The sequence below is a fragment of the Anoplopoma fimbria genome, chromosome 23 (assembly GCF_027596085.1).
Source record: "Anoplopoma fimbria isolate UVic2021 breed Golden Eagle Sablefish chromosome 23, Afim_UVic_2022, whole genome shotgun sequence".
NCBI classification, from domain to species: domain Eukaryota; kingdom Metazoa; phylum Chordata; class Actinopteri; order Perciformes; family Anoplopomatidae; genus Anoplopoma; species Anoplopoma fimbria.
In genome coordinates this window covers 8796810-8823267 of record NC_072471.1, presented here as the reverse complement: position 1 = coordinate 8823267, position 26458 = coordinate 8796810, and the positions used below count along the sequence as shown (strand labels likewise).

Here is a 26458-nt window from a genome sequence, read left to right as displayed (position 1 = left end):
AGACACAATAAAGAGGAGAAAGTCTGCAAAATAATGTGGAAGCTTACAGTAAACAGTATGCACTTCATTATTAAATATTTTGTCAACTCTTAAATTAAAGGAGAAGACCAGGAGTCTTGTGCAACATGCATTGAAAACAGAGTTTGTGTATGAAAGCAGTGAAAATGCATCTTTTGTGAATCTCTAAATCATCTGCTTTTGACAAGAGCACAATTTGACACTTCCTATTTTGACATAAACATTGTGCAAAAGCCCATACACTAATCTTAACAAGATTTCAAAGTAAAAAAAAAAAAAAAAAAAAGAGAAAAAAAAGAGTTGAGGTTAAACAAGGCAATGATTTGACTTCAATAGACGCTTTCAGGACAACAACCTGACTTGGCTCAAGTTCAGAGAGTCGTGGGAGAACAAAGAGGTCAGTGTTTCCTCCCATTGAAAAGACTAAAAACTGCCTTCTATTTTCCCAGAGATGCTTCATGGATTTATTTGTTAAGAGAGGAGTGACTTAATTTTAAAATGCAACCCAATCCCTTTCCGTCTAGATGCCCCTAATCAGAATGTGGCAGTTTGCCCATGTGAAAGTGGGCAGAGCAGCTTTCTCTCCGCCTCTGAAACGCTTCACTGATACACACACGTGTTTTATTGCGTTTATTGTCGGACATTTTTTTTTGTGTGAAGTCGGTCTTCCTTTTTCGGAGTTGATTTGCAGTGTGGACAGTTGTTTGCCAATGCTGGAATAGCAGCTTTTCCAGCAGGATATTCCGCCGTTAAATTGTGCTTTTACAATGTGAAGGGAGGTGCAAACACATTTCAATTTGTAAAACAGCCAATAGGAGCAACTTCTCTCCGAAATGTCCAGTGATTGGTCAAAATCTCCCGTCACAGAGCCAAGAGAAGGTGATGATGTCTAGTTTTCTCTCAGATGACTTGAATTACAATATGCTGAAAGGTTATTATGGAAATTTTGCCCATTTATGCCAAAAAAATAAACTTCCCTCCCCAGCTTTAAGATAGCCAAAGCTGGCTTTTTAGCCGTGTTAGCATACCCATTTAAAAGCACAAAAAAACAAAAAACACTGGATCAGATGTCTCAAATAAAAAGGGGAATAAAGTTTTTCACACTTTTGCATCAACATCATCCATGTAGTGAATCTATAAATGCATGAATAGATCCAGTCAGGAAGAATTTAAAATGGCCATGAAGCTGCTGTGGAGGTGTATTCGGACGGGAAAGGACACCGACCTTTTTCCGTGTCTCTGGAGGAACGGCTATAGGAAGAGGTGATCCCCGTCAGACTGTTTGGCCTGTTGAGGGAGCTGGAGCTGGAGGACAAAGCGGTGCTAGTGTACGGGGTGGAGGCAGTGCTGATTGTGGAAATGGCGGAGGTAGAGGAGGAAGACGAAGGCCGGTAGCGCTGGAAGGGAGAGAGAGGGAGAGAGAGAAAAGGGGGTTATTCAGATATTCAAGATGCTGATTAAATGTGTCCATACAGAGATTGGTGAAGTTGTTACAAAAGCTCAGAAATTTACTTCTTCGAAGCTGCGGTACTTCGATCGGTAGTCGTCTTCCTTGATCTCCATCTCTTTCTTCTCCTCCTGCTGCTTCTCCTTGTCCTGCTTCTCTTTCTCCTCCTTCTCCTCCTCTCGGGTCTTTGGGGTACGACTCCTGTCGATGGTTTTCTCGGCCTCTTGCAGGTCAGTCAGAGTCACGCCCTGCAAGAAGAGACCAATGCACCATCTTCAGATTTCAAACTTCTCTACTTTGTTTATTTTTTGCCTTTTTCTTGTTATAAAATTCATATAAATCATCCGTCTGATTTGTGGTTTACATGATTCATTTAAGTGTCAGAAATTTTGCTTGTAAAATGATCAGCTCTTTGTTCAGGCATTTACGTTAAGTGCTACTGTAAACAAAAAGTGTTGTTGGAACCATGAAAAGAGCATCTATTTCAAACAGTCTGTCTACAAAACCATATTGCAAACCAGGGGCACATACAGGTCACCGTGATGTGGAACGCTGTCATTTGACTTGTTGGTTCTTTGCAAAAATATTGTGACTTTTTTTGGTTTAATGGAGATATAAATGTAAATATAAACGAAGTCTCAACACATCAGAGGTTATTATGTTGATAATAACTAACCTGGGTGGACCTCCTTGACTGCCGAGCCTGTCTGGAGCGAGCTTTCCTCTGGGACTCTGATTCCTCATCTCGCACTGGCGTCAGGTATGACCTAACACACACAGAGACAAACACACACACAGAGACAAACACACACAAGGTTAATCATTTTAGAAATAAGGGCAAAAAAATAAGATCTAGCATCAGATGACTGCTGAGATGGGCAAACTGGATGAACACAATGTGTTTTTTTGGGGGGTTAAAATCTCATTTATAAATAAGTCCGTAATTGTAGTTGTGGTAGTATGCCACCAGTCTATAATGATAAAAACAGTCATTATACATTATTATACGCACAACACAGGAGTTGCTGGTCTAACGCTGCCTCGATCAGTTATAAGTGTGTTATTGTGTGACTTTTGGGTTTTAAAACGGTTAGTTTCTGATTCACCAGTCACATAATCAACACAAACAAACTAACCCATCGACCAGCACCTCCTTTGCTCCTTTGAGAGGAAAAATGACTGTTTTTGTTGATGGAGTCTAGTGGCTTTAAAGAGAGCACAGATAACTGCTTCAGTTCCTCGTCAAAATCTATCGGCACTTCAAATATAGCGTACACTTAAACGGATATTGATTTTTTTAAAGTGGTCCTTTCTTTTTAGGTGTCTAAAACACATTTTATTTAACGTGTTAGCTGCTTTATACATTGAGAAATGTTGGTGGAAGACGATTTGCTCCAAGATATATGTGGAGAACTTAAAAAATGTTGAGCTAACCGAGATAAAGCTTTAGAACAATTTGCAAACTTTCGGTTACTTTGGTAAAAGAGGATACAAATCTCTGCATTTCACTTTTAGCTACAGTATCGGGTTGCATAGTTCTTCATTCTACATTCTAACACTTTCTCTCAGTCTGCCTCTGTTGGCCAAACAGAAGTATCAGTGCAGCATGAAGCTTGGCCTTGAAGGAAAAAGTGCAGCTTCTGTCCACCTTCTTCCTTAAAAGGGAAAAGTCTCTGGAGCGGTCCGGACTCTGACACAGCTCAGCCCCACTCTGAACCATGACAGGAGGCTTATTTCAGCAACGCAACAGGAAGACATGCACTCGACCCCACTCGTGCAAACACATGCATTCTGTGACACTCTCACTCACTCACACATGCAGACACAGACAAACTCTCTCCTCCCCGCTGTGTGTACATAGTTTCACACACGCACACGCACACACACACGCACAGTTCTCAAACAGAGGAAATGCATCCGGATTGCCGTTTGACTGATGGGAGCTTTCTAAGGTTAATGCCAATATTTCTTGAAGCTGCTTACAGTAAATGTTTTATTCCAATCTCCAAGCTGTAAGAACTATACTAAACAAATGTAGTAAATTAATACAGTAAGTAAATAATGATAACATATTAATATTCTCTCTTCTATTGATTCTGCAAGCTTTGTAAGGGTAAAATAATGCATAACTTTGTAATTTTTATATTGTGTATAAAGGGTGACTTTCTCATCTGTAGTCCCTAGGCAGATGTTACCAACAGCCTCTTGGCTAACTCCGACGCATTTGCAGAAATGTTTTTTTAAAGTGCTCCTGCCAAAAGAAAAACAACAAGAAAGAAGAACATGATGTTTTGGGATGCTGGAAGTCCAAAAAAGCCAATTAAGATCTCCAACGAAACAGAACTACAAACTGTACACAGTCAAGCTGCGTACGGCTTCCACTGCCTGCAGGCAGAGCGGGCTTGCCAACTGTTTTTTGCTAAAAATGAAAGCAGTCTTGCCAACCATCCACGGCTTGTCGATAAAAATAAAGCGAAAGATGGCACCAAAGTAGAGCAGCAGAGGGTTGTGATTTGCATGTAGACTAATGAAGTTAATAAAATAATACACAGAGGCACCGTCGGATATTAAAACGTATTAAGACACTGTGGTAGAATGATTCCCTCCTTTTTCTATGGCTTCTTTTCCCATTCTTGCATTGACAAAATATTTCAGTTAATCCATTACTATTTGTCGTTTATTGTTTCAGTATCGAGATATTTATGCAGGTATCGTATCAAAGTCACATACATGGTATCGTGACGACACTCGTGTGCATGTTATTGCATTTGTATTAGTTCGTAGCACTTATTGTATTCGTATTCGTTTATTGCACTTATCCTATTCGTATTAGTTTGTAGCACTTATTGTATTCGTGTTAGCCTGTTGCAATTATTGTTTTCGTAGTAATTTGCTTCTGCACTATACTTTTGCTCTGGTTTATGCTTTTAGATGCTTGTTTAAGAAAGGAGATGCACTTATGACTTCTGGTGACTAGTAGTTCTCTTGAATACCTATGTTGAATACACTTCCTGTAAGTCGCTTTGGATAAAAGCGTCTGCTAAATGACTGTAATGTAATGTAATGTAATGTAATGTATGTGCGTTTGTGTTACCTGCGTCTTTCAGAGCCGACGACAATGCCAGTGGTGGTAGTGGTAGATATGCCGCTGGTGGTAGTGGTAGCTGTGGTGGTCGTAGTGGAGCCAGTGTTTATGGTGGGGATGACTGCAGCAGACTCCTTCTCCTTCTCCCTCTCTGCACTCTCCTCTGACCAGTACCTGTTTACACACACAAGCATTTTTTGTCTGCTAGAAGCCCCTCTGGAGGTCAAATATTGCAGCATTCCTATATACCCATATAAAATACAAAGGTTTATCCTATGAACGTTAGGGTCGGATTAGTTTCGACTCTTCAGGAAAAGTTGAAAAAAAAAAAAAAAAAAAAAAAACCTCTACGAGAAGCCACAGAGTTATAAATCTAGCGGAATATCTACAAGCTATGCATTTAAAAAGGTCTGGCTGATGGCAGTGTGTTTCGTGTACCTGCTGGTGAGGCTGGTGGAGCCAGTGCGGGTGGAGGAGGAGCCCAGGCTGGAGAGCAGGCCGCGATGGCCTGTGGGCGAGGTAACAGATGAGGAGGTGGTGGTGGTCGTGGAGGAGGAGGTGGTCGAGGAACCCAGGTCCTCGTGTCTTCTGCCAAAAGAGCCGCTGGAGGACAAAATGTAAAAATATAATAAACAGCAGAGTCAGCAGGAAGCAGGAGCGGGTTACAAATACAGCCATGTGGAGCGCAAGAATGTAGTTAAGAGGCTCTTATTGTTAACGGAGATAACTATTTGATGATTTAGATATTCGCACCTTTATTGCATCATATAACTACATTGTCACTGCATGAGATTAGGGGAAAAGGAAGAGTTTTGAATGATAAAAAGTGGGGAAAAAATTTATTAAACCTATGCCACATAAGGTATATTATGACAACGTATTAAGGCGATAGTCTCTCAAGAACAATAAACTACAGAGCCGGAGGAGGATGGTATTATGATTTTAGCACATAATCACCATGTTATCATAAGCATCAAGACTGTGAAGAGACATTGCTGTCTACTGGACCTATTCAGGAGAAAACAACATACTGCTCTTTGAGGAGTTTATTCTTATAAATTTGAGGTATTTTTTCTTGCAAATCTTCACAGGGAATCAGAGAATATTTGAGTTTTGTTCCATAAATTTTCATCTTAAATTCAGGAAACTCTGAATTTTTCTTTGAATATTAGCAACCATCCCCAGCTTTTTCTTTTTTTAATTAATAAATGTTTTACTTACAATTGCCCTAACTTATCATCACACTTAAAACATCAATAGTGAAACCCTTTACAGGAAACTGTTGTGATATTACTGTGTTCATTTTTGAAAAGTAACTACCCGTCTTTGTGAGACAACTGAATGGATCAAAGCATTTTATTTTAGTTAATCCAGGAAGGGATAAGGGTTTTGTTAGGTTTGTCCAAGTGCTAATAATGACAATTGATTTAAAAAGGAAATTTTAAGTACTGCCGTCTCGTTAAAAGTTAGGCTTTCATCGATAGAACAGAGGTGTCAAAGCGTTGCTTAATGACATCAGAAATCTTAGATGTTCCAAAAGTTTCCCCATATACTGGATGGGTTGGGGGAAACTTTCAAATCTGTACTCTGGATTAAGTGAAAACTGTAAACCAGACTTCACCCAGAGGCTAGTTGTCAATGTTAAAAACAACCATCTCTTTCTCGCTATTCATTTGGACATTGAATGCAACACAATACACATGTCGGGCACTTCAGCAGAGCAGGGACACACAGTCAGAGAGGACAGGTGGGTGTAGAGACGGCGGTGCCCCCAGTGGGGTGGGGGGGGGGGGGGGAGGCTGGTGTACCTGCGGTAAATGCTGTAAGACTGGTAGTGGGAGGAGGGCGGCTGCCAGGGTTTAGTATTACAGGTGTTAGGGTCCAAGCTGGAGGTGGACGAAGACTTGGCTGGCACGTCCCGCGTGCTGCCGCTCCGCCCTAGTGCTAGCGTGTGGGACGTGCTGGCGTGTTGGCAGGCGGGTGGGCGAAGAGAGGCATGTTAGCGGTGGAGGCGCACACACACACACAAACACAGATATAGTATAAGAAACATACATATTTGAGGCTATTAAGCTTTGACAAACTATTGGTGCATTGATGTCATATGGGGATCAAAACAACAGTTTTAATGAATTAAATAGTGTTTGCAAAAGCCAAAAATGAAGGTTTTTGTAGAATTTTTATTGCAAACACCTCGTCCAGTTAACAAGTAATTTGGTAATTTAAAAAGAGATTAAAAGAAAGAAATAATATGCATGTAGTTTTCTTTCCCCATATGACATGGATGCAGCCACGGTCCATGTCTAGGTTTTGTGCCACAAACAAGCCTGGGAATTTGATTTATCTGGGAGTCAGACAGGTATATAGGCGTAATAAAATGCAATGAGTAATGCATTGCAAACACAGCGGCACAGCAACCTGACAGGACAGGCACAGTCATGCAACAGACTCTGTGGCAGTGATAAGAGAAAAAGCTTTCTCAGTAGCTGCTGCTGTGCATGGAAGCGTATAGGTACACATCTCTGATGACATCATCCAAGCTGATTGATAAACGACTATCAATGTTGTCTACGCAGCGGTTTTTAGTTCCAAAGTTATGCAAGTCAACCTCATAGTGGATGAAAACATATCAGATCAGATGGAGCAGAGATCTGATGATGATGATGATGATGAGGGATGGAGGAGTTTTGCTGGACTTAGCAGAGGCTAACCTGCGCTGGTAGCTGGGGGTTCGGTTGGTGGAGGCGCTTCCTTCGCTGTTCTTCAGGTCGTCGTCCCAGCGCCGACGGGTGTACGAACCGCTACGTATCAGAGCAGTGGAGTCCCTGGGGAACCACAAGCTAAAATAGTACCTCAGGCTTCCCCAAACAGATACGGACACAGAAACTAGATACATGTTGTAAAACTGTAAGTCTTTCCCCATTAAACTTTATTCTACCCACTATAAAATCCACCCAATCCATACTGAAGGCAGTTTCTAGGGCCACACACAACATGCAGAGGCATATTGCCTGCAACACATAGCAGTGGGCAGCAGGAGCCGCTAGAGCCAATGCAGGTTTCCACAGAGCCACTTGGCAGCCGAATTATACCTGTTTTCCTTCTCGTCAATGTCCGAAGTACTGGCGAGTCTCCTGGGGATGGTGGGAGCCACGTAGGCGAGACGAGTTCCTTTATCCTTTTCCTGTAGACAGAGGGACAAAAAAGGACAAATGTTATGAAGGATTTGTTTCTTCTTTATTTATTTTCAAATACATACGGACATGTTGTATACGCTTGTAAATGGGAACTCCCAAGAAAAGAAGCTCACTATGTCTAAAAGAAGGAAAAACAATGACTAGAATTAATATTTCTATAATATAGTTGACCTTCTCTTTGTCTTTGTTGTCCAGAGAGGAGGAGAGGCGAGGGCTCGAGGCCGAGCGCATCACCCCGGTCGTGTCCTTCTCCCGCTGAGCCTCCTTGGTGGCGGTGATCTCTGCCAGCGCCCCGTAGCTGCCCGTCTTCCTCAAACCGAGCCGCCACGACGCTGGAGACTCGTCCTTCCGGTCCTCCTCCACTTTAGTCGAGACCTTTCCAGCAGGCTGAGTGGGCTGAGAGGGAGGAAGGGAAAGCTGTTTAGTGTGCAAAGTAAAACCATTACAGTAGTGTAAAGAGGTTATATATTAGTCATCTAGGTGAGTTACACAAAAGTCAATCAGGTCAAAAACAGTTGGATTAATTTCCAGGGGCTGCAAAGATGAGACCATTAAGAGCACAATTTGTGTGTAAGGGCATGCCAGTTAAGAGATCACATCCAATACCACTACTACCCGACTAAAAGTTATTCCAGAGTAAATTCAATTATGTAGTGCGATTAAACCCTTGGGATTTTAAAAAAGGTCCGATTGATTGTTTTAAGAATTGATGCAATCAAAGCAATGAGCAAGTAAACACAGAAGCAACACAGACACACGGTGAACGCACAACCAGGACAGTCCTTTTTTTGTTGATTACAAGTGAAAACACCACCATGTAGGGTTGATGAGTGAAAGTCAGCATCACCTGGGTCGGTCCAGGGCGGTTAGAGGAGGAATGGTGAGTACTTGGTCAGTGCACAAGGTGCATTTAGGATGAGAGAACAACTCTGGTGCACACCGATGCCTCACCATAGGTTTTTTGGGCACTAGAGAAATGCCAGTTTTGCGCAAGCCTTGACGCCACAATGCAGGACAGCCCGGCTCCGCCACAGGCATGAGGGGAGCAATACAATCAAACTAAAGCCGACCGAGACATGAGCCCAGGATGAGGAAAGACGCAGAGAGAAGGGAGGGCAAGGGAGGAGGTTGACACAGAGAAAAAAAGCCAGAATAAGACAGAAGCAGCAGCAAAAGAAACACACTTTACGGCAAGGACAGATTTTTTTTTTTTTGTTTAAAGCCTAGTCACACCACACAATGCTTATTCCAACTGGTTTGGCAGTAAGTGACAGATCCAACAAACATTTTGGTAGTGTCAAAAAAAAAAAGAAGAAAACTTGGATGTTGTTAATGTTTTGCTCACTCTTGTTAGACAGAGGACATTGTGATGTGTGAGCTCTAGGCTTCAAACGGAGGATTGGAACAAGGAGATCATTGCAAGGAAAGAAGCAGAACATAAAAGCATTTAGAGGTAGGTGGACACTGGTTTGGAGGACACTGACTAAATCGTGCAAATTCAGAGATACAGATGCTGTAAAAGGGAACTCTTCTTAGAGATGCATTCAGGAGTGTGAAATGAAAATGCACTCTGATGTGTCTGAATATCACAGAGTTAATGGGATGAGTGTCAGGGCTTTTTACAGGGATACAGCTTTTAGTTCTAAATGTTCACTTTGGCCACAAAAACACTTAAAAACTAGCTTCCCAGCAGTTAAACTGACTTACAAAAAAGTAGCCTTCTGTTCATCTACTGTAGGTCTGTGCTCCCACTCAGTGTGTGTTAATTCTACCTTCTTATCTGTTTTTAATTAATGTTCTCATACTTGTTTTTACATTTAAAAATTGTGTTTATCATTATGAACTTGAATTATTACTATTATAATACTATTTTGTATCTCCATTTTGGTGATTTTATTATTTCTGCTCCTTGTGTCCCCTGTTGTTAAATACATTTGTGTTTTTAAAAACATGTTTTATTGATTTTTTTTTTCTCTTGTGCAGCACTTTGAGCTACGTTTATGTTAAGAAAGGTGCTATATAAATAAATTGTTATTATTAAACATTATGTTACATTAAGATTTAGTTTGAACCTGTGGACTCATGATGCAGACATGCCCTTTGGAAAAAGTCACCGGGTTCACTCTGGTTGGATGCTTGGCCTCATTTTGCCAGCAGAGGGCGGCAGACTCAAAAGTGGGAAAACACTTCCATGCAAGCGCTTGTTTTATTCCTAACAACAAAACCATTCTCACTCCACTCTAGCCTCCTGGTTTCCTAACAGTCTTATAGTAAACTGTTCACATCATTCAGCCACCAATCATCCCCACTCTGCAGCCCGTTGCCATGTTTGTTAAACGCCCCCGACAATTAGTCGTAAATGTCATTCTCTGGTCCTCTCGGTGACATTTGTTAGCTGTGTGTGCTCATTGTACTGCAACACGAAGAGCAAATCACAAGCAGGGACATCTATTCCTGTGATGGCCTGGAGTATGAGCTGCAAACTCATTTACGTAAACCCACAGCAACTTCAGCAGACTGTGAAATTAGGTTTGTGTTCAAGGGGGGAGAAAAACTAAATAGATGGTGAATTTAACAGATTTGTTTACAGAATGAGGCCCCAAAGTGTCTGAGAAGAGCGAAGCGGAGTTGCTACTTGAAGTTGTTTGAGGGTAGAATAGTGACACGGTTACATCACGGCTGTGCTGCAGCATTTCATTTCTGGAAAAAAAGGCCTTTAAGAACAAATTAGCTGCTAATTCGAGTGAGACCTGTGGGCAGGATGGTAAATATGTATCCACCAGGTCGCACCTTCTTTACCGGAGAAGTGGGGGTTGTCACCTGGTTGGTTGGGCTAGTTGGAGGAGACACTGTGACGCTGGTCGGGGCGGCCGTCGTGCTGTTGCTCACCGATGCTGGAGGCTTGGTCTTGTCTGGAGGGATCGGAAAGGAAAAAAATAATGTTAGTGTTGTTTGAGTATAGTATAAGACGTGTTAACTGACATCCAGCAAATGCTTATTCTTCAGACCTGATTTACTGCAGTCTAAAATAAATTACACACACACGCACTGTACCTGCTTCAGTCTCCGACTCTGAATCTTCGTCGTCCTCTTCCTCGCTGGAGCAGCTCGATTCGTCCTTCTTCCCCTCGTCTCCTATATCCACCTTCTCCGGCTCCAAGGTCTCAATGCGTGGGGCGCTCTTCTCTGGCTCCAGAAGCAGCGTTTCTTTGCTGCAACACACACGCACGCACACACATTTAAACACCATCAGTACAGAACTACACCACCAGTGTAGGGAAGTATTTTTGGAACAGCAAGAGAAGTCAAAGTCACAGATAAAATATAGCAAATATTTTACTTTAATGCCTGTGATGTGGTTGGTTTAACAATCATAAAACTAATTTATTGTTCCATTTCCGTTGAATATTTTTCACCATCTAACCATTTACCTCTTGAGAGGTTTCGGTGATTGGTTGTTGTCCCCGGTGGTTGTTGTTTCAATCAAAGGAGATTTCTTCACGTCTTTGAGCTGGAATAAAGAAAACAAAGCAATTCTAAAAAGAGGAAAACACAGCAAGGCATCCAAGGGAAAATGCGTGAATCACATTCTATTTCACCATGATGTTCCAAAACATTTTAACATAACTCTTTCAAATGTATCCACTATAACACATTGTTTTGTACAGATATGAGTCCTTATACAGCCACCAGCCACATTTCCTTACCAGATTTTGTTTCTTTTGTAGTTCTTCTAAGTATCCCAGAACATCTTCGTCCGCTACATCAAAAGCTGTCTGGCCCTGAGGGAAAGAAATAAAACAAAACGTTATCTAAAATATAGATTGCACAGCATTTAGTGACAGGACTCGTGACAGTTCCTCACCATTTTATTGATGAGGTCCATGTCACATTGATTCTCCACCAGTATCCTACAGGCTTCTTCTTTGCCCCAGTGTGCTGCTGCGTGTAGAGGAGTCCAGCCATCGTAGTCCTTAATATTTACATCATACCCTGTTTGGATTAAAAGCCTGCACGATGACGGAGTGGGGAGTGTGAGAGAAAGAGAACGAGAGAGAGAGAGAGAGAAACAAAAACAGATTGTTAGAATTTGCTAATCAATTTTTTCTCTGATTATATTCCGTAAACTAATCTGTCAAGGTGCTGACAGCGTCCCGGCTTTAAGAAGTGTGTCAGCGTCATAACCCCAGATCAGATTTATGAGATAGAGTCCACCGCCTCAACACATGGACACCTAATCTGAAAATCTTAGTCATCGCTAAGCAGGAGCAGAATGATTTTGGCAAATTTAAAAAAAACTCTTTAATATCTCAGCCTGTAAACCTGTCATGACGGGGGAAACATTTAGATCCCGGTCTCGTATACATCAGAGATCTTACAGCTATCTATGGCAGTACAGTGTGCTGGCTGGATTCCCAGACCAGATGAACAGGTGGCTGCAGTTCCTTTCCTCGAGCACCGTAGATGTATTAACAGCCCGCAGAGACAATGTCGGAAGAAGAACGCATTGACGAGAGGCAGAGGCCAAGATATGTTTGGCGTTAGAAAAGAAAACCCACGATGCTAGGCCTCACCGCTGGTTATAAATAGTATTTATGCAAGGGAATAAACAGTAAAGCCTTTATGGAAGAACCAAACAATGAGTTGGTCGTTGCATTTTTTGTCCAAAACAGAGAAAGACATCAAGTTTTGGTGAAATCAAAAACCGCTGCTTACTTTAAAACCTCGACGTATCCTTTCGCGGCAGCTACATGGAGCGCCGTTCCTCCGGACTTGGTGTGCCGGCTGTCTTGGATCTGGCCGCTGTTGAGCCACTGCCGGGCGTCCCTCAGCATGATCCGCTCCTCCTCTTTGCGGGCGGCCTCGATGTCCACCCCTGGGTGAGAGGCAGAGGAGAGCGATATGCCGTTAAAGTGGCACTGAAAGGATTTCCTGTTACTTAGGAACGAGCTGCCAGCTGTAACACTGAACCCAGAGAACGGAGGGACGAGGCAAAAAAAATCACACTGAAGTATTAATGATGATTTGTCTTACATCCAGATACAACGTATGGGAGAGTTTGGAATACATTACATTAGTCTGTGAATATGGATTACAGTAGAGAGAACAGGAAATACTTCAAAACACAGCCATGAAATTAATTGTTTTGCATGTTTACACACTGCTGATAATGAGACAATAATAATAATAATAATAATAATAATAATAATAATAATAATAATAATAATAGCTATAAAGTCTCTTTTAAATAAGATTCAACCCATGAACCTTTATTAATGTTAAAGACATGACATTATTCTAGAAACCTCTATAAACACTAGAGGGTGTTGTAAAGCACTAGTGCTGCTTCAGCAAAAGAAAAAAGAGAAAAAAAAGTTTTGTGCCAAACTTGTGTCAATTTTTCAATGAAATAACGTCTGCTAAAAATACAAAAACACAGGCCTCAGCCAGTTAAGTGGATCAATATGTCTGAGCTATAAGCTGCATGCAGTGAAAACAGGCCTGTATTGTCTTGTTGACGCCTGGTTGGAACACGAGACGGGTCTGAAAAGCACTGCTGCATGAGACGCTGACTCGTCAGCCGAGTGTTAACTGGGCTGGACTTCATAAACAGTGATCCGCTGAGCACTCTGAGGTTCTACCCCCAAGGATGCATCATCGCTAATGTCCTGACACTCTAGAAAGCTTTAAGATTGCCTCCAGCTTTGAAACCAATGAAAGAGGAGATCTGTGTGTAAAGTGCAGGCAGAGGAAACCTTTCCCCAGAGGTTTCGCCATTGTTGTAGCAAGGAGAGGACACTTGATCCCAAACAAAGTCACTAAGACGCCTGCATTTAAATCATTTGCTCTTTGAATTTCACCTTAAAGTCTTAAATATAAAATGGCAATCCACTTTCAAATAGAGGCTTAAATGGAGAACGGTAATCGTAAAATTCTGGCTTGTCTGAAACTGGACGTGCTCATTAGTGGGCTGAAGTCTTAGAAAAAGAAACCAAATGGGAGAAAGATGACTCAGTGTCTGAGTTTATGTTTGACTGGATTCAAAGTTTCAATTCAAACCTTTCAAACCAAGTGACTCACTATGGTTGGCTGGCCAGTGAAGCAATAACTTGGTAATGGCCCAAGATATTGTCTGATTCCTTCTTTTAAAAAGATTGCAGAAATCAAAAAATGTTCAACACAACTTTAGTCTCAATGACATAATAAGATTACAAGTTAGAAAGGTGAGCACAATGTGTATTTAAGACAGGATTCCCCTCACAGGAGCAGTATGAGACTATTAGAAACCGTTTAATTTAATATATGATCCGGCCTAGATTTGTGTCATACATTGTTGTGGTGTATTCCATCAACATCTTTTTGCTTTATTTTAAAAAAGGTACTGATAGAGTATGTTCTAAACTAAAATAAAAAATGTATTGTTTAAAAAAAGGAAACGGTTCAAACATGAGCTGTGAGCTGGGATGGATTTTCTTCAAAGTCAGAAAGAACAAAGTGAATATGCTGCGGAGGAAAATTAACCCAAACTTCCTTGGGGCAGTTCAGTTAATGTAGGCAATGGGAGCTGGCCAGGTAGGCCAACGTCCCGTGATCTCTTGGGAAGTAGCCTACACTTGTTCTATAAAAAGCAGGGAGCCTAATGGCCTCTAAGTAGAACTACAGAACAAGAGGAGCAGAGTGGAGGCGTTGGCAGCGGTTCAAAGTTGAGTTTTTACAAGAGAACAGCACAATCTTCCACATGAGATGATAAAGAGAAAATCCAATAGACCAAAAAAAAAGACTTGGTTCTTCCTTCACCTCACTGACAATACACCTACAGTAATGTGTGGTGAAGACTAAATTAAATATCTCCAGAAATCTATAAAGCACCAGGATCCTCGGAGGTAAGAGAGGTGGCTTTTTGGAAAAATCTGAAGAAAAAAAAAAAGGGCAAAAGAAATAATTGTTTTATTCTGAGCTGAAAGAAAACTGCTGTCGGAGCTACTTTACCTAATCAGGGTCAGGGAGAGGATCTAGAGGTTGTCTCTGCCAAGGGGAAACCATGGCCACTTGCTAACAAGTTTAACCTCATGACTGGTAACTCTTTGAGAGGAGAAAATCACATTACAAATCATACAGAAGCGTTACACAACAGCTAGTTGCATAATGCCGCCCGCTACCTCTCGCAGCAGAGAACTGAGCTGCGGATTGTCTGCAGCAGCGTGAAATCACTCTTCAGTGTTTCATCTCGAAAGCAGTTCAATAAGGAATACGGCTCAGAGTATAAAACATAACGTACACATTATAAGTAGGTGAGTGAAGATGTGCATTTGTTTTGTGAATCCGTTAGTGGCGGATCTTAAGAGGAGGAGTGAGCGTGCGGATGATCCGGACCAGGCGCCTCCGTCTGACTAATGAAAGCCGACAGCCGCCGCTGGCCGAGATGCTTGAGGTTCGGCTGGCTGCATGTCTAGTTGTCGTTATGTAATGGGGACAAGGAGCGCAACATGCAAAGCAGCACTGATGCTGTGTGCTTCCAAAAACACTTGGAATTCGATTTAACAGAACTGTGAAGTGACTGACGGCTCACAGAAAGCATTCTTTTCCTCAAGGTTGCTAGAGATACTAGACAGCAAACACTGATGCAGAATGCATTTAAAACAAAGTGAACACAGTGGAGGCTTTATGATGTGTATTACAGACAGACAATGCAGAGTACAAGCCTATAAAATGCTACTAAATGGGGCTTACATGATTGGTTTTGACACCTTACTGTAAACTATCTATGACTGAGGTTATGAATGTAGTATTCCACGCTGTAGTAAAAGAGAGAAAATGTAAAAAAAGAAAAAAGAAAAGAGGGGCAGGTGGTGCAACATAGAAGGGCACGCCAGCCGACCTGTATTACATTACATCACATTACATTACATTACAGTCATTTAGCAGACGCTTTTATCCAAAGCGACTTACAATAAGTGTATTCAACATAGGTATTCAAGAGAACTACTAGTCACCAGAAGTCATAAGTGCATCTCCTTTCTTAAACAAGCATCTAAAAGCATAAACCAGAGCAAAAGTATAGTGCAGAGGCAAGTTACTACGAAAACAATAATTGCAACAAACTAATACGAATACAATAAGTGCTACAAACTAATACAAGTAGGATAAGTGCAGTAAACTAATACGAATACAATAAGTGCAACGAACTGATACGAATACAATAAGTGCTACGAGGAAGGCTCAGGGTAGTACTTCATGAAGAGGTGAGTTTTCAGCCTGCGCTGAATTAGTGCACTGAGGAGCACCCCTCTGGCCCGGGGCCAGTGAACACGTCTGAGCGTGGCCTCTCACCGTAGGGTAGGGGCCTTCCATCATCTCAAGAATGCCCCGGCACAAAATAGAAAAAGACTCGACTTCTCAGTTTCGTATCATCACATGATTTCGCTCACAAACGCGGCCCGGGTCTCTTTTTTCTATACTATGTAAGTTTATTCAAGCGAGCAAGTGGGGGGAAAGAAACCAGCAGGTGTTTGACAGTCAATGAGAACTCAAGATTCTGTTTGACAACATACTCGTACATGCATGAAACGCACATCGGGCCTCTAACAGATGCCATGTACAGTACCAGTCAAACGTTTGGACACACCTTCTCATTCAATGGTTTTTCTTTATTTTTATTTTTTTCTACATTGTAGATTAATATTGAAGACATCCAAACTATGAAGGAACACATATGGAATTATGTGGTAAACAAACAAATGCTCAACAAACCAGAATATGTTTTATATTTTAGATTCTTCAAAGTAGTTGAATGAGAAGGTGTGTCCAAACTTTTGACTGGTACTGTAAATGCTTAACAAATCAGGACTTTTTCCTCAATATTATTAAGCTTGATCACAAGGTAACACTTGAAACTTCTTCATAAAATCACTGTGGTGTCTTTTTATTATCGGTTGATCATCCTGACTCACTGTCCCTGTTATATAACACACTCAAATAAAGCAATGTGCACAAACACAAAGTTTTACTACATTAGCTACAGTATATTAAGGTTAAAATATATATTTTTTACTTCTTCATGGAAGCATTTTTGCATCGTGACAGAAGGACGATGAACTGAACGGTAGAGTTCATGACATCTTCACTACTGTACCTTGTCTGTTGATCTCATTCTGAAGGAGCTCCTCCATCGCCTCCTCTTCAGCGATGTCCAGAGGTGTCTCACCTTCACTGTTGACAACTCCTACACTGGCACCCTGGCTGATGAGATACCTGCAACAACAACAACAAAACACACACATTTTAGGTTTGAACCAAGAAGGTATTTATACAAACATCATTCTAAAGTGGTGTTATTCTAAAAAAAAAAGGTAGTCTGGTTGTTGTTTTTTTGTTACCCTCGCCTCTGACGGGGTGAAAAGGAAAGGAGGTAGAGGCACCTGTCACTTCCTTCAACCGATGAGGAAACAGTTGAAGGACAGGAGACATGTTGTTTTTGGTTTCCTGCCCAAATTGGTTGACACTACACCACAGTCTGCATCTCCTGTTCTGCCCGTCATGGGACGAGGCCAAAGTAAATACAGTCACCGATCAAACGGGTTATGTGAATTAAATTAATTACAATAATTAAATATTTAATAATCTGTTGCAAAATTAGTGCTGCTAAAAATCTTGCGGATATGAATATTCTTACAAAACAAATATCGGAGAAAAAAAAATGGAGGAAAATTATTCTGGTAATTCATGTTTGTTTTACTGACACACTGTTCAAATAAATAAGATCCTAATGCCTTAAAGAGCAGGTCTTCAGGCTGCGCAAACAAAGTGAATACGCAACACCTAAATAGTAAAAAAAAAAAAAAAGTCTGAAAAGGTTTGGCACAAATCCAGACAGGTGTGTTGCATAGATGTTTACTGCTCAACAGTCCACATTGGACACAACGTCTTTATAGTACAAAACTACTGATGTAATCGAAGCATTCATTGCTACCGATTCAGTGGTCGGGACTTGAGCGTCTACTAGGTTGTCTCCAAACAATACATAACATTTTTTTTATTCCTTTTACATGAAGAGGTAGAGTCACAGAAATTGTTATTTTCATAGATGATTTAGTTAAATTATCACAAGCCTTTCTCTGCATGACCATTTACAAACCAGGAGTTAAACCATGAAACCTTTGAATATATAATTAATATATAATATATATATATATATATATATTAATATAATATATATTAATATATATATATATATATATATTAATATATATATCTATATTAATATATATATATATTAATATATATATATATATATATATTAATATATATATATATATATATATTAATATATATATATATAATATAGATAGATAGATAGATAGATAGATAGATAGATAGATAGATAGATAGATAGATAGATAGATAGATAGATAGATAGATAGATCTCCCTCTCTCTCTCCGCCCCCAGCAGTGATTCAAGACTCAAACAGCTGAAGTCAACATCTTGACTTCAGCTGCTTCTAGTTAAAGCTGCGGTCAGACTCAGGCCCTTCTCATTAAACCAACACACCACTTGAAACAAGCTCAGTGCTTATGACTTCCCCCCCCAAACGGCAACTGACAAACTGCAGTTACATTTCAAAGTTTTACGTCTCCTTGATTGGACTTTCTATTCTGCCTATTTCGGGTCAAGCCTCCTCGGTTTGATGGCTTTGCGGTCTGGAGTCCCACTGTGGGATTCTTAACCAACCCTAGCATTAGACGGCTGTGGTGACACCGTGGGCTCAGAGATAGAGAGTCCTGCTCTGGAGTTCCCGTTACAGTGAATGAGGATGCTGGGATTTAAAATTGGTCTGCTGGGAGCTCACCACCCACATCAGGTCGCTGCGTTTTCCCTCTATGACATGATTCCTCCATTAGTCACCCATATCAGACCGACCACTTGACCTTTTCATTCATTCATTGTGCGACAACAAGAAACGTCTTGTTTTCTGTAATGCTAGCCCAGTGTGGAGGCCTGCTGGACACAAACATGCTGGATTGAGAAGATAACGCTTAAATATCTCTAAACGTTTGAATAAATCTGCTTTTAAATAATTTCTTTGCATTGTTGTTGTTGCAAAAAGGCATTTATATTACAACATAAATACTTATCTAAATAATAATTTGCCTGGCAACTAATTTGTACATAGGCCACATGTTTATTTTCCCCCACATTCAGTTGCACTTGTTACTTTCTGGTAAAAAAATGAATTAATAACAGGAATAAATCTGCAGCCAGGTTCCTGTAATGTAACACAGAAGTAAAGCAGGTCACAGCACACTCCCAAAACTCTAAACAATGAGTACAACTGAGCTCCTTCAGTCCCCTTTAGCCTGTTTAAATATCCTCTGATAACATCTCTGTGTCGTCTTACCCGAAAAAGGACCAGAAAATATTACAGTGCAACTCTAGAGCTTGGTTTCCAGATACAGTGGGCCTGATATCTCCACATTTGATTACATAACTCTAACAAAGTGTGTCTGAGCCTCAAAATGGGGTGCTGCTCCTGTCAAAATAGTGACGAGAACTGTGTGCGACTGAAAATGATTGCTTTTGACGTGTTGATTCTGGCACGCCAGCTGAAATGACTATAGGCGTTTAAACAGTAAACGTTCGCCATTTGGCAGCTGTTGAGGATGGTAGGGAGTTGTCAAAACAATGTTAATTTCAGTATCAGTAGTTCTCATCCTTGAACTTATCACAGACAAAAAAACGCCATTTTATTGAGCTCAAACAAATAGGATTATAGCACCGCGCCAGGCCGTACTGAGTAGACAATCACTCTTGCTAGCTCCAATATAAAAGACAGAGGTCACTAATGGGGGGCTCAGAGAGGTGACCAGACAATGCAGACCTCAGCTGGAGCCCAGCCACGTCAGCCCTGATGTCACTTTATGCTTGACAATCAAAAAGAACTTGTATAGTACCAGCTGAGTCCTTTATACAGGAACCACACACACACACACACACACACACACACACACACACACACACACACACACACACACACACACACACACACACACACACACACACACACACACACACACACACACACACACACACACACACACACACACACACACACACACACACACACACACACACACACACACACACACAACACACACAAAATGGTTTACGGGGAGTGCTGCAGTTACAAAAAAAAAGAAACACATTTTTCTGAGAATAAACAAGATACAAAACAGGATGCAAGGATGAGGTTGCAGAAATCAAACCATGATGAAACAGATACCGCAGCTTCTTAGAAATTGAATAAACTGGCTTGCAAAACAGGCCTTATCAATACTCACTCTGCTATGTCGAGGTAGCCGCAGGAGGCCGCAGCGTGCAGGGGGATCCAGCCCTCATTGTCAGGCTGGTTGATGCCGGCTCCATGCTCCACCAGGAAAGTCACCATGTCGACATTGTCGTCAATGCATGCCTGAGAGAGAGAAAGAAATGGAGAGAGAGAGAAGAGGGGTAAGGCCACTGCAAGAAGCAAGAAGTTTGAACTAGCCTGTGGATCGATGTGCGTTTGTGTGTGTGTGTGTGTACATGCACACATTCATATGAGCTTATGTCTATAGTTAACAGCTTGCATGGAGAGAGCATTGCACTGTGTCTGATATATCGCCCTGTGCGTCCAGAATTGTTGGGGAATTTTGGCAGCCGGAGCGTTCCCAAATCGCCGGCACATAGCAGGGGTGCTTGAAATACCACATAACGTAGTACTGCTGATGGAGGCATTGAGGTGCTCTGCATATATGCAAAAAGTAAGCCATTTAATTTGCAAAAAACACTTTTCAAAAAGACTGCTTTTACTAATGCGTCGAGTCTTATGCGTTCCTTATGTGTGATGAATTGAAACCGTCCGAAATAACCCACAAACACACCGTGGTTTTCTTCTCTTACACTGAGCAGCGGATGATTCACCCAATTTAATCCACATCTGTGTTTGTGCAAAAGTCAAAACCGCTTTATTTGACGGCACAATTTGCCCCCAAGAGTTTGTCCTCTTCATTTAAATCCTAATCATGAGGAGCTGGTGCTGGGGACAAGTTACCCATCTTAGGCCAGTCTCTTGGTTAAGGACAGGAGGATGTCCCTAACAGGCGTGTCATTAGGAACATAAGAATACAAGTAAAACCATGAAGACTAAGTTATCAGTGGCAAACAGCCTATGGGAAATGTTCACCAAAAAATGTCTTTCTGAAATCATCTCAGATCTCCCTTGATGTAATTTCCCATCATACATTCAAAGCGAAGTCAACACAGTGGATTGAAACCTAGCAGACCACCCACAGACATACCACGCAAAGTGTCACCAAAGGAGATCAGAAGCACAGACAACAAAGTGGGTGCTTAGCATGCACCAGTTTAATTTTCTTCACACCATCAATAATGTTGTTTAACCCTTTTCTGAAAACCCCTCCGTGCAGCAAACCAAACCGTATACGACTGATGACACAGTGAAAAACAAAAGTGATGCCCACAGAAATAAATAGCAGCTGCACAGTGGGAGGGATCTAATTTAAGATTTTCTGACGAATGACGTGGGAGGTGTTGTGATTTTGACATTATGAAACAGAATTTGCACCAGAGTGGGCGTACTTTTTGTTTCTGTTGTGCATTTAATCACCACTCGACTGTTTGTCAGTCAAATGCTGATCAAGTGTAGACAAATCTAAAAAAAAATTAAGATCAGTATATTATTTATATTAGACCTACACAGACATGCACTTAACGAGATGACCTGCAAAGCATCGGCCATAGACAAAGTCCTCAAGTGGAAAACAATCTTTTTTTTTTCTCAAATAGCTTTACCAAAATATTCAAAAAGGTATTAACTGATCCGTAAAAATCAGAGATTCACTGATTGACAGACCAGTAGAGATAAACACTTAAAATCCAATACATTTGCCATTCAGCAATATCCAAAAAACGAACTTTGCCACCTCAGCCCCCATCACAAGAACACCGGGCCTGGACTGTCTCGCTCTCCCTCTCCTGGGGTTGCTATGACAACAAAAGCGTTGACAAGAGAAACAGATACACATGAACACACAGCGGCCTCACGTTCGGGGCACACGACTTTCTGGCTGGAATCCTTGTCCAAATTTGGGCCGTTTACAACGCCGTACATGGCCAGAGCCGAGGAGCGCCTCCAAAGGCCTCGCTGAGCTTATCTGACAGTGTGTGTGAGATGTGGTTTAGTTGTGTGTGTGTGGGGGAGCTCAGGCTCAGAGTTCCTCCAGGTGCAGATGAACTTGTGAACAGACTGTGTTAATCTGAGTGAGACAGCGATGCAAGATCCAACTTTGAAAGTGCTGCAGTCTGCGGCTCTCATCACCGGTTAAATGTCACCCTGTGGGTTTGTTAGTTGGACGTCACCATTAAGTGAATATGATGCGGCTCCCCTGTGCCAACACATGGCAGCTAGTGGTCCCCATCCAAGTCCACAATTTAGAAGTGTCAGCAAAGGCAGACCGGTGGTTTAAATAAAGTATCGGGACACCCAAGACTTCTGAACAGGATCAGCCGCTACACCATGTCGATGTCACTCTGCGATCATGTGACGAAAAGCTCCGTGTTGCGTTTCCTTTAGGTTGCGGGAGGATGGGTGGTTATTTTTCACGGGCAATCACGCTCTTTTGGTCAAATTCACGTGTTGCCATGTTGCTAAGTCTGTCTGGGTGTTGAATTGGAAAAATCAGTAAGTTAAAGTGAAAATGAGCTGCCTGACTGGCTGCCCAGCAAAGTCAATCAGCGACTACACCTTTGTAGTACATTACAGTACATTTTTCACCGCTGCCTTTTGCTTTTTCTTATATAAAAACCAAATAAAAGCAAAAAATGGTATGGTGTCAATTATTTAGAAATCAGACATATTTCAATTTGCATTACCTGCTTAAAGATACGTACAAGTACAGACATCAGGTGATGCAGGGCAACATATAGCGTTTAATCATTCAGCCTTGAATTAGTGCATCAGGTGCATTTTACATATAAACTGACTTTCCTTATTTGCCTGCTGACATGGGACTGTAAAAGAAATGGATCGCTGCCGCTCTCTGCCTCTCATCTGAAAACTGTCGTCCATGTCCTCAACCAAAATCCTCCCCCTCAGTCATTCCCCACACACTTATTATCTCTTCAAAGTCTTCTCCTTCTCCAAGAATGGAAACAAGCCCCTTAAGGCGAAGGCAGCGCTGGCTGTGACCTCCCTCTCCTCAGTGCGTCACCAGCCTTCCTCCGCCGGCTCCTCCCAGCAGCTATCGGAGTCCAACAAAGGTAATCCCTTAATGGCTGTAATTGTGTGTGGCTGACAGGTGCCGGAGTGACAGCTTGCGTAAAGAACATGCATGGCGTGGTGGCCGGAGGGACGGGATAAAGACGAGGCAAGAGAAAGTGTCGTGGCATCCCCTCGGTTTCTGTTTCTACCGCTCAACCAACAGACAAAACATCAGCGATGTATGGAGGCAGCATGGGACTTTGCAGCCCCTACATTCCCCTCCATGGTTCATATAAACCTACACAGACAATCATTTATATCTGACAGCAGGCCGAGTAGAGGAGGTGGATCTGACTATTAATTGACGTTATGTTAAGAAACGTTTTGGGGCTTAACTCCCGTGTCTCACACAATCATGACATGTAGGAGCTGTGCTCGCAGCCAAACATTCAGACATGTTATGACTCACCGCTCAAGCAGACATGTTGCCATTTAAACCTGTTTGGCCAGTGTGCGTGATCTTATTGCCTTCACGCTTGTAAAGCGCGGAGGCAATAAGATGGACGGCACTACACAGTACGAACTAGAATTACCGCCTTGTGGTGGTGTGCCTTCGCCGAACAGTCGGGTTGCAGTTTACACCTATAGTCTGTCCAAAATGCCTTCACTTAATCTTTTTAAGATATTTGCGGGACATTGCCATAATTGGCATTTTCTGACCTTGACCTATGACCATCAAATTATAAATCAGCTTGACCTCGAGTCCCGGGGGGGAATGTTTACGACAAATTTGAAGAAATTCCCTTCCAGTAGTTCCTGAGAAATGGCTTTTACGAGAACGGACTGGACACGAGTATGTACTTAAAAAAAGAACGCCTCGGGCAATGCTGCGGCATAAAAAGATGACAAAGAAATGAAATAAACATTTGACTTTTTATCACAACCACACAATACCCTTAACGCTGGCAAAACTTGAATCCCAACTAATGCAGCTACAACAGATGCTACACTGAATGAAGGGCCATATAAAACGTTGCTTTCTGAAAACAATTTGGTTGATTCTTATTGTTAGGATACCAATGTCTGCTTCACATGTCCATGAATGCTTTTAATATATACTTAAGAGTCACAAAGTCACACATATAGTAGACCTTAAAAAAAAGCCAAGGTTGCTGCATTGAGCGTGAGACAGAAATACTGCCTTGCTAAACACCATGTGGCTGCAGCTCGCTAGATATAACTTGATGCATGCTGTCAGTGTGCCGGGCAGGACTACAGGAAGAGACCTTGGCGCCCTTCTTGATAAAAAAGGACCTCCCCTAATGGAAACAAGGGCTTCTGGGAAGTTGACATAACATCATTTTGTAACCTAAATCAATGGACACATGAAGCTCCATTTGATTGATTAATAGAGCTGTAATGTACATTGTGTTGGACAGCTTCTGATAAGAGCTTTTTATCCGTTAGGCTTTGTGGGATTTGGCAGTGGAGCAATCAAAGCAGCGACAATCTAATTCAACTCATCTCTAATTCGAATTGAAGGTGAAAAATCGGAGCCGTGATCAATGGGAGTCAAAAGGTCCAATCTGATGAAAATCAATAAATGAAAAACATTTTCCTTGAGGCTTGAAAGAGAAATGTTGTCACATTTTAGTTTTTCCCCCTGTTAGATGCACTTTATTTCAGTGCAGTAAAGTGGAAACTTAACACCAAAGGCTTTTCTAAAGTTTATACTGTAAGAATGCACAGTGTAGCAGGATCCACTGCAAAGCTTTGACGGAGCCTATATGATCCTTGAGGTTGTGACAGGCTGCTTAGCATCACATTTCAAAATACAGCACTTCTACTACCATGTTCTTTTTCGAAAAAAACATTAACTCTAAAATCACCAAATTTGTCTTCTGTGTTTATGAGCTGGTGTATGCTGATGGGAGGAGCACCATACAATAAACATCAGCCAGACGTCACTAGACAGTCAGCCTGTATTTGTCAAGAAAAAAAAACCCAACAACTTTATGAAAGAAAAAGAAACCTGTCCCCCCATCAGCTGGTGTTAAGGTAAAGCACAAAAACACACACACACGCATACTGGCCTTACAACTGGGAAACAGTCTGTTGGCTGGCGAACATCAACATGTAATCAGGCCTCACCTTTCTAGTTCAACATAAGTCATAAATGCAAATACAGAAACAGTGTTGTTCATGTTGAAGAATAGAGCTGCACTTGTAGAACAAATTCTTGAGCCAAAACGATAAATAAGGCCACACACACACGCACACACACACACACGCGCACGCACACACACACACACCTCCAGCATGGGGATGAATACAGGCACCATCAAGAGATTAACTTAATAAACCTTTTGAAGCCAGTGGGGATAAAAATGGAGACGATTAGGACAGAAACAATACAGTGTCCATCATATGCACCCGTCTAATCCTGAAATAATATGGAGGAATTCAAGCCCTGCTCCCTGCTAGCGCCGCAAAAGAAGATGGGCTAAGCCATCCTCGGAGCGGGCCCATGACGTGTACCTAAGAAAGGAGGCCAGTCGGTTGCTAGGACAACAAAGCCAAAAAGAGAACATGGGTTCAGGCCTTGTCAGGCTTTTGTAAGAAACATAAATAAATAGAGAAAAGACTTCATTTTAAAGCACACAGGGGTTGCTCGGATAGCCCCTGAAGGCAGCGCAGAAATAGCAAACCGCTGTGAGACAACATCAAAAAAAACTACTGTTGAAAGGAGCATCTCGAGGTGCCATCTTCCTTATTTTAAACTCTTGCAGGCATGTCTTTTAACTGTTATTGGAGCGATTCTCATGACCTTTTCTGGCAAAGACAAAAATGTATTTCTTATTTGATTATGTGGGTGCCACTTCTACTTATAATTTCTGATTTAAATCAATGAAAACGCAGTATAGTTGATGTGATGATATTAAGCTATTCACCCCAAACTGTATCTAACGTGTTCTGAATGCACAGTATTGTTACTTGGTTTGTTTCTGCAGATGTGATGTCTCAATATTACCATAGAAAGGCAGAGACTACACAATTTCTTTAAAACGACTTTTTGACAGCCACATAAACACATAAAATCTTTTATTGAATAACATATAGCAAAGTCAAGAAAAGTACTTATCAGCCAAGATGTAGTGATAAAGCCACAGCAGCTTACATAACTACACTGTAACAAGCTTATCGAACCATAATGCTGTCACTTTCTGTCAGTGTGCTTTACATTTACACAAACTTCCGTCGCGCCAAAAAGGTCAGGAGCTTCATTCTATGTTAACAGGAACTGAAGTGGCTGACTTTAGAAAGACAAGTCTTACACCGCAGACAAAACAGCTCTTCTTCATGGTATAGTAAAGGGGTATAGCTACTCTGTGTGCATGTGTGTATAAAAGGGTAGATATATTATCTTCTGGGCCATCGTACGGAGAGCTCCGAG

At 41.6% G+C, this 26458-nt stretch overlaps 1 protein-coding gene across 5 annotated transcripts in view; it reads right to left on the bottom strand.

Annotated features, from left to right (window-relative positions):
• The window catches only part of ppp1r12a (protein phosphatase 1, regulatory subunit 12A), a 48376-nt gene that overhangs the window by 9496 nt on the left and 12422 nt on the right, over positions 1-26458 (bottom strand). For 3 of the 5 annotated variants that reach the window (XM_054624258.1, XM_054624259.1, XM_054624261.1), the window contains exons 2-18: positions 20084-20214; positions 16881-16999; positions 12464-12623; positions 11613-11757; positions 11455-11529; positions 11179-11258; positions 10802-10959; positions 10538-10659; positions 7919-8143; positions 7643-7734; positions 7262-7375; positions 6359-6511; positions 4989-5153; positions 4560-4724; positions 2142-2232; positions 1531-1713; positions 1244-1415 (exon numbers count right to left, since the gene is read on the bottom strand). In XM_054624258.1, the coding sequence (XP_054480233.1) occupies positions 1244-1415; positions 1531-1713; positions 2142-2232; positions 4560-4724; positions 4989-5153; positions 6359-6511; positions 7262-7375; positions 7643-7734; positions 7919-8143; positions 10538-10659; positions 10802-10959; positions 11179-11258; positions 11455-11529; positions 11613-11757; positions 12464-12623; positions 16881-16999; positions 20084-20214 (2350 nt within the window). The remainder of the gene's footprint in view (positions 1-1243; positions 1416-1530; positions 1714-2141; positions 2233-4559; positions 4725-4988; positions 5154-6358; positions 6512-7261; positions 7376-7642; positions 7735-7918; positions 8144-10537; positions 10660-10801; positions 10960-11178; positions 11259-11454; positions 11530-11612; positions 11758-12463; positions 12624-16880; positions 17000-20083; positions 20215-26458) is intronic. The other 2 variants (XM_054624260.1, XM_054624262.1) reach the window with 2 other exon arrangements.